Source organism: Lathyrus oleraceus, chromosome 5 (assembly GCF_024323335.1).
Source record: "Lathyrus oleraceus cultivar Zhongwan6 chromosome 5, CAAS_Psat_ZW6_1.0, whole genome shotgun sequence".
Taxonomy (NCBI): domain Eukaryota; kingdom Viridiplantae; phylum Streptophyta; class Magnoliopsida; order Fabales; family Fabaceae; genus Lathyrus; species Lathyrus oleraceus.
This window is the reverse complement of record NC_066583.1, coordinates 160,221,523-160,230,332: the sequence shown is the minus strand read 5'-3', so window position 1 is coordinate 160,230,332 and position 8,810 is coordinate 160,221,523. Positions and strand designations below refer to the sequence as shown.

The 8,810-nt window shown below is 36.3% G+C and overlaps 1 protein-coding gene across 1 annotated transcript; it reads left to right on the top strand.

The window, feature by feature from the left end:
• Nucleotides 1–2,031: 2,031 nt before the first annotated feature.
• Nucleotides 2,032–3,915, top strand: LOC127079416 (uncharacterized). Its single transcript, XM_051019799.1, has 4 exons — nt 2,032–2,415; nt 2,481–2,790; nt 2,836–3,051; nt 3,782–3,915. Exons 1-4 carry the CDS (start codon nt 2,032–2,034, stop codon nt 3,913–3,915), a joined length of 1,044 nt encoding a protein of 347 aa, XP_050875756.1.
• The last annotated feature ends 4,895 nt before the right edge of the window (nt 3,916–8,810 follow it).

The following is an 8,810-nucleotide window of genomic DNA, read 5'->3' as shown; positions in this document are numbered from 1 at the left end:
ACAAAAGTTATGATGGAATCTATCAATGTTGTTATTGATGATCAAGAGACTAATATCTTAGACGATGTTGAAACATCTCTGAATGATGCCCCAGTTGATCTCCTGGAGAAAAGTAATGAGAGTGAGTCCACTCAAGTTGAACCTGAAGCTGATAAAATTAATAAGGGACCCACTATCAGAATTCAAAAGGATCATCCGAAAGATCTCATTATAGGAGACCCAAATAAAGGGGTCACCACTAGATCAAGGGAAGTGATCTCACATGGCTGTTTTGTATCCAAGATTAAGCCCAAGAATGTCAAAGAAGCCTTAACTGATGAATTCTGGATCAATGCCATGCAGGAAGAGTTAGGCCAACTCAAGAGAATTGAAGTGTGGGAATTGGTTCCAAGACCTGAAGGAATAAATGTTATTGGAACAAAGTGGGTTTACAAGAATAAATCTGATGAAAAAGGTGTGGTTACTATAAATAAAGCAAGATTGGTAGCACAAGGATATACTCAAGTTGAAGGAGTTGACTTTGATGTAACATTTGCTCCTGTAGCTCGCTTGGAGTCCATTAGATTACTACTCGAGGTGGCATGTATTCTGGAGCTTAAACTATTCCAAATGGATGTGAAAAGTGCCTTCTTAAATGGCTACTTAAATGAGGAAGTTTATGTTGAATAACCTAAAGGGTTCACAGACCCAAATTTTCCAAAGCATGTGTATAAGTTGAGGAAAGCCATTTATGGGTTGAAACAAGCTCCTAGAGCTTGGTATGAGAGACTCACAGTGTTTCTCATTGACAATGGATACAGGAAGGGAGACATTGATAAGACTTTATTCGTCAAAACTGAAGGAGGAAAGCTCATGGTGGCTCAGATATATGTGGATGATATTGTGTTTGGTGGGATGTCAAGTAAGATGGTTCAACATTTTGTTGAAAAAATGCAGTCTGAATTTGAAATGAGCCTTGTTGGAGAACTAAGCTATTTTCTTGGGCTACAAGTCACGCAGATGGAAGATTCTATCTTTCTATCTCAAAGTAAATATGCCAAAAATATTATCAAGAAGTTTGGCATGGAGAATGCAATCCACAAAAGGACACCTTCCCCTACTCATCTGAAAGTGTCTAAAGATGAAAATGGTGTCAGTGTGGATCAAAGTCTCTACAAAAGTATGATAGGGAGTCTGCTATATCTTACAGCAAGCAGACCTGACATTGCTTTTGATGTAGGTGTATGTGCTAGATATCAAGCTGAACCAAAGGTGAGTCACATAAACCAAGTGAATAGAATCCTGAAATATGTCAATGGCACTAGTGACTATGGGATGCTATACACTCATGGATCTGAATCTGTGTTGTATGGATATTGTGATGCTGATTGGGCTGGAAGTGCTGATGATAGGAAAAACACATCAGGAGGATGCTTCTTCTTGGGGAACAATATAATATCATGGTTTAGTAAGAAACAAAATTGTGTGTCTTTGTCTACTACTGAAGTTGAATACATAGCAGCTGGAAGTACTTGTTCTCAACTGGTGTGGATGAAATAAATGATGACTGAATACAATGTCACGTAAGATGTCATGACATTATACTATGACAACCTGAGTGCTATAAACATTTCTAAGAATCCTATTCAGCACAGCAGGACAAAACATATTGATGTCCGTCACCATTTTATTAGAGAACTCGTGGAGTATAAAATTGTAGCCCTAGTGCATGTTGCTATTGAGATGCAGTTAGCTGGTATTTTTACAAAGACCTTGGATGCAAATCAATTTGAATTCCGAAGAGGGAAATTAGGGATTTGCATTTATGAAAATTTGTAGCAATTAATATGGAGTGGAATAGGTAATCAAATTATTGTCTGCTTTCTTAAAATAAAGCGCCCCCTTTATGGTAAATCATCACCTAGTCTTGGAAATACCATCTATTACATTTTCACACGCAACCTCACCACCTACTCCAACTTTTCCAACTCCCTGCTTCTTCCTCAAACTCCTCTGCTAGGGCAACTAAATTTTTTCCACATAAACATCAAGATGTCACAACATCAAACTCCATCTAGTTCAAAAACTACTAAGCCTACTCACAAAGATAGCACTCCTTCCATGGACATTCACGATGATGAGATTTTGGATGTGGTCCCTCTGTCTGTTATTCCAGGCGAAGCCCTTGATTTAAACCATCACATGGATGCATCAGCTTATGAATGCCCCAATCAAGGTAACAGCTCTAGTATCCCTTTTAGCTCAACTCATGCCACTAGTTCTAAGAAAGATATACATCACACTGATCGTGCTAAGCGTATGAAGACTAGAAAAGGTAGATTTGTGGCTGAAATGATGTCAGCTAAAACAGCCAAGAAGACTGTTGGTGTTGGTCCTTCCAAATCTTGGAGCAAGGTTGATGTGAAGAAGAGGAAGGTAAGAGAAGTTTCTTAGTCTGACGACGATGTTGAGGAAGATGTCCCTGACATCTCCCTGTGAAGAGGACCATTGTGAGGAAGTCCCTTGTGAAAGTTGTTGCTGTGCATTTGGATAATATTTCATTCCATCTTGAAGATGGAGTTGCCAAATGGAAGTTTGTGATTCAAAGAAGGATGGCTGTAGAGAGAGAGTCAGGAAAGGATGTTGTTGAAGTCAAAGAGGTCATGGACCTAATAAAGAATGTTGAGTTAATGAAGACTGTGGCTGGGCTATCTCAGTGCTATGAGGGATTGGTTAAGGAATTCATTGTCAACATTCCTGAAGATATTGCTGATAAGAACAGCAAGGAATTTTGCAAAGTATTTGTGAGAGGTAAGTGTGTCACATTTTCTCCCACTGTCATTAACAATTTTCTAGGAAGAAGTATAGAGGGTGCAGGTGAATTGGTAGCTACAGACAATGAGGTTTGTAGAGAAATTACAGCAAGGCTGGTGAAAGGGTGGCCTATTAAAAAGCATCTTCCTGCTGGGAAGCTAATTGTGAAGTATGCTATATTGCATAAAATAGGATCTGCAAATTGGCTGCCTACCAACCATAAAATAGGATACTGCAAATTGACTATGGTAGATTTATGTTTGAACAAATTGTCAAGCATGCATCTACTAATGCAGTGAAGCTGCCTATAGCCTTTCCCTCTATGATTTGTGGGATTATCTTGAGTCAACACCCTGGGATTCTGAGTACTAATGACCTACCAAGTAGAAGAAAACCTGCTCTGTCAGTGCACTATAAATTGTTTGAAGGCAGTCATGTTGAAGACATTGTCATGACATCTGCTATGAAAAAGCCAACCTCAAAAGTTGGACTTATTACTGAGATGAAGGAGACATATAAAGAGCTGGATGAAGGGATAAGGGTCGCAACAGCTAGGAAGAAATCGTTGGAAGCCCTGATTGCAAGCTTGGAGCAACCTGAAGGTGAGAATATTGAACCTGCTAAGGAAGCTGAAGCCCACACCTCTAGTGAGAGGTCTGCAACTAATGACGAGACAAGTGGCAATTCTATTTCTGATGCTGATGAAGCTGCAAGCTCAAGCTTCTCTGATTAGCTCCTTTCAATTTGGCCCCTAATTGATGTGATGATTTGGGTTGCTGTTTTGATGGATTTCTTCGATTTTGGCAGTTATGTTCTTCTGTTTTGATGTTTTGCTGTTTTAATTTGGCCCCCATGGATTTGTTGGTTTGTATCTCAGCTTGTTTAAAGATCTTTATGTACTTGGTTCTGTAACCCTTAACTTTTGACATTCTGGTTTTTGATTGAATAGACATTTATTTTGTCTCTTTGGTCTCTTTTGGCTAAAAAGGGGGAGAAATAGCTATTGTTATAGCTATAGATGATGTTATAGATGATGTTGGAGATGATGTTGGATGTTTGATACAAAGGAAGGAGAAAAGGGGGAAGTGTTATATCTGTGTGAAGAATATTGGTGCTAGCTGAAAGGGGAGGTGGTGTGTTCTGTCTGTGTGAGCACAAGCGCATGTGTGTTTACTTCTGCTGCTAAACTGATACTGTAATTGTTATCTTGTGAAACGTATGATCTGATGTATGTTTTATCCAAAATTTGCCAAAGGGGGAGTTTGTTGGTTCTATGTGTTGGCATCATGTTTGTTAAAACCTAGAGTTATCACAAGTTGTCACGCGTGTTGTCTTGACATGCGATAACAGTTTCCTGCAGGTTGTTTAAATATGGTTGTGCATGATTTAGCTAAGATGTCAGACCCGATGTTAAGACATGTGTATACAGAATATTCAGTCTGAATGTTATGTATCTTAAGATTGCGCTTTTCATGCAAATATGGGTGTGATTATGTGGAGCTTGAATGCGCTATTCAAGGAGTAATTTGATTTAAAACCAGAATGATCTATTTTCCAATAAGGGATGATTAGCTAGGGTTAATAAGAAGATACGCAAGGAAAATAGATTTAGGGTTTTATGATGCCTAGCCCCATTCAAAAGCTTCTATTTAAAGGCCATGTAAAACCTGATTTTAACACATAAGAAACGAACGAAATAGTGAGAGAGTTTTAGGGTTTTAGTCTTGTGTGAGCTTGTTTTTTGTAAGCCATTCATTCATCTTATTGTTGTTTGAATTGGACTAACTTTTTTGTTGTAATTTGTCCACTCTAAGCTTTGAAGCACGGGTGTGTGTTTACTTGGTTGAAGCTTTTAAGCAAGATCAAGTATGTGTTCTTAAAGAGTGTCTTCTTTCTTTATAATATTTGTTTTTATATCACTGTTGTGATTGAGGGGGATTGAGTAGGGTTTCATATCTAAGAGTTCTTAGATAGAAGTCACACGGATAGAGATTAGGTGAAAAGATTGTAACTTGAAGTTATTTACTGAGAGTCTTTGAACTAATTAAGTTCAATGGATTTCCTTCCTGGCTTGGTAGCCCCCAGACGTAGGTGAGTTTGCACCGAACTGGGTTAACAATTGCTTGTGTCACTTGTTTAATTATTTCTTTTTTTTCTATCCTGTTTATATTTTAGTTGTTGTTCGGATATTAGTGTTGTGACATTACCTTCGACATCTCATATCTGATACCAGAATTTCAGTAAATAAACTTAACAATACTTGACTTCAATTTTCAAAAGAACAAATAGAACTAACATCCATTCAAACTTATTTAGGCCTTTTATGCCTCTTTCAAACTTAAATTTTTGTTAAAAGCAATTCACTATCTTTGAAATAGATACCACGAACTACGGGGTTTTGATCTCTCATTTTTATGTTGGTACATAGGCACAATTCCGAAGGTCATGTCAAACACAAAAATATAATTAATGAATTATTTTCTCATCCCCACACTCTATTTATTGCAAACATCATTTTATACCAAAAAAAACACATACACGCATAAAAAAGGGCTCCTTAGGAGTAACTAGGACACTTTAGGTGCTAACACCTTCCCTCTGTGTAACCAACCCCTTTACCTGCAATCTCTGGCATTTTGTTAGTTGTGATTTGAAAACTTCTTATCTTTGGGTTTTGTTCGTATTTTTCCCTTTTCCCTTGGAAAGAATAAAAGCGCAGTGACGACTCTGGTTTTATTGACGTTAAGTTTATCCATAGCTTAATGGTCATGAATTTACTGCTACAATAATACTTATGTGTATAATTACCCTTTTGCTCCTATGTCTTTATTGAACACAAGGCAAAGACCATGTTATCCTTGTCCAATTCCATATTGGTCCCGTAGACACTTATCCTACTACGCAGGATGGGCAAATTCCATCTAGGTCACTCATGTCCCTCAACATGTTGCTTTGAGTACCCATCTATAGCGATAAGTTCATTACCATCAAGCTATGTGAAGCGGTAAATTCATGATCATCAAGCTATGGATAAGCTAGACATCAAATAAAAAGAGTTGCCACCACGCTTTTATTATTTCCAAGGGAAAAGGGAAAAAGTACGAACAAAACCCAAAACTAAGAAGTTTTCAAATCAAAACTAATAAAATGTCAGAGATTACAGGTAAGGGGGTTGGTTACACAAAGGGAAGGTATTAGCAGCCAAAGTATCCTAGGTACTCCTAGGGAGCCCGTTTTGTGTGCATATGTATTTGGTACAAAATGATGTTTACAAATAAATAGAATGGGGGGATGAGAAAAGAATTCATTAATTATATTTTTGTGTTTGACACGACCTTCGATCTTGTGCCTACGTACAAACATAAAAATGAGGGATCAAAACCTCGTAGTTCGTGATATAAATTTCAAAATGGATGCATTGTTTTTAATAAAAATTAAGTTTGAAAAGCATAAAAGCCTAAAAATGGTTTGAATGAGTTAGTTCTTTTTTGGCTTTTTGAAAGTTTAAGTCAATTATAGTTAAGTTTATTTACAAGTTTGATTTAAGAAAAGAAGTTTGAAAATGCAATGGCATAAGGCCAAAGTTTCTATCTTTTTGCAAAGTGGTCAAAGTTAGAACAAAATAAGTTCAAACAAAGAAGATTTTGAAAAAGATAGAGAGAGATTTTTGAAATTAAAGAAATGGGGAGAAGATGAATAGACTAATCCTATGTACAAAATTAAAAGTTAAGAGTTGAAAAGATCTGACCAAATGGGTAGCAATCCAAAAGACAAGAATGTCAATAGAAACCCAGAATTCCCTTGGACTTTTAGAATCAAGCAACACACAAATGCACAATTATATTATCTTGAAGAGCAAAGGCATCAAATAAAGATAGCCACATCCAAGCTTATCCATTCCATGATCTTCTTCAAAATAGCCCATGTAGCAGATGAATTCAACAAGTCACGGGTTCAAAATGACAGCTTCGCAATGATCATGTTGCATATGAACTCAAAGGGGATCTTGAATGATGTATCAGATGAAGTTTCAAATTTCAAGCACTTGGTTTCTCAATAAGTATGCATTGGCTAAGTCCTTTAGCATGGGAATGTTACCTAAGTTCTAAGTCCATTTGTCCAGGATCAAGCCAATAGTCCACACAAAAGTTTTTTAGGGTTTTGTTGTTATTATGTACATTAATGGTCAAAGACCACACAAACAAGCAAAGTATATACAAACAAGGAATATCACACAATATGGTCCAAGTGGACAAAGTGAAAATTGCATTAACATAAACAATTAGAAAGATATGACCAATGGCAAATGTATAAAAACTAGAATTAAATGACATTAAAGTAAATGGATTGAAATTAAAAGTTAGTGGTTAATAGGTTAGAAGTTAGTATTGTTTTGCTTTTGCTTTTCATTCTTAGACATTCTTTGGAGAACACTCAAACCACTTATCACAAGCATGGATCCTTGAGCCAAGACAGCTTCCAAAGGAAGGAAAAAAGTCCAAGTTTCCACACAATGCCATGAAAGAGGGGAGACTTACAATCTCACTAACTAGAATGTTATGTCCTTTGTGTCACAAATCTAGCGTTATGTTAAGCAATCGTAATTGGACTTATATAGAAGTCACAACTATTTGAGGTCAAGCAATAGAATTTTGGTGTTAATGCATGTTAGAGACATAGTATTATGGACTATGCTCATGAAACATAACACACACAAAAAGAATATGCAAAAGGTGTGGTCTAATCTCATCCATACTCATGTTAATTTTTCAATCAACTAGCTTTAAGACTTTGAGATATCATAGGCCAAATGAGATGACTGCATAAAGAAGGGGAATGAGATGAAGTGGGAGGGGAATAGATGAAAACTCAAATTGGTAAAAGGAGGACTTTTTCCAAATTAATATCATCCATTCATTTTAGGAGATGGATTGTACATTCCATTAATCTCCTAAATTCAATGATATTAACTTGACAAAGTCAAATCAACCTTGACCAAGGCCCAACAACAAGAGTCAAACACAAACAAGTCATTACAATTGGTCAACAAAATTATTTGGCATTTATTCAAATTAAAAATACTAAAATAATACATTTAAATTAAATATGGTTTGTCAAATTCCGAAAACCTCATCAAAACACCAAATAAATGGCCATGAGATTTATCATAGGTCAAACAAGGTCAAATGACCTTGGAGAAAAAATTTCAGATTTTTTAAAGACTTAAAAGTATTTTTAAACAATTAAAAAAAATGAAAAATTAATTAAATCATGGAAAATATTAATAATGATCCAAAAAAAAAATTTAATTCAGAATATAAAAGAGGAAATTATTTGAAATTTTTGTGAAACTCTCATATTTTTTGGATCAATATTAAAATTAATATGAATTAATGAAAATAAAGCAATTAAAATGAAATTCAAATAATCAGAAAAAACGTGAACCACTTGATCTCCCTCAGTAATTGAGGTGGCAGATCAAGTGTCCACCAGCGCGCGTTCCATGGTAGACTTGAGTCAACGCGGCACAGGCATGGTGATTAAAAACAACGCATGAGATTAAAACAATTCAAAGGAGATCAATGGCTCTAAACCGTTCCAACACATCATCAGCGTCCAAAGGCCGATCATCTTCTCCGTTGAACCTGGCCGGACTGGTTCACTCATCACCATCAAAAAAATGAAAAAGGAGGACATGATATGAAAGAGAAAATGGCGTAGAGCATGAATCTGATCTCAATTTTAACTAACTCCTCACATATAGAAAGAAATGAGGAGTTGAATTTTGAGGTGTGTCAACTGAGTTGCTTCGATTTGACCTCTAAGCAACTCAATCTTCTTGCCTATATTGGTATGACTTTAGACAACCAAAGAATCAAGAGAATTGAGCAAGATTGAGAGAGAATCCAAGATATGAAATTTTCTGGAAAATACCTTCAATGCAGGTATGGATTCAACTGTTCTTGCCTTGGCAATGGATGAAATGCACAAAAAGTCTTGGATCCCTGGAGTTTTGA

Coding starts and splice junctions, on each gene's coding strand:
- LOC127079416 (XM_051019799.1), top strand. CDS start 2,032: ATGTCACAACATCAAACTCCATCTAGTTCAAAAACTACTAAGCCTACT. Junction 2,791..2,835: donor TTGCAAAGTATTTGTGAGAG/GTAAGTGTGTCA, acceptor ACAATTTTCTAG/GAAGAAGTATAGAGGGTGCA. Junction 3,052..3,781: donor ATTGACTATGGTAGATTTAT/GTTTGAACAAAT, acceptor TTGGCTAAAAAG/GGGGAGAAATAGCTATTGTT.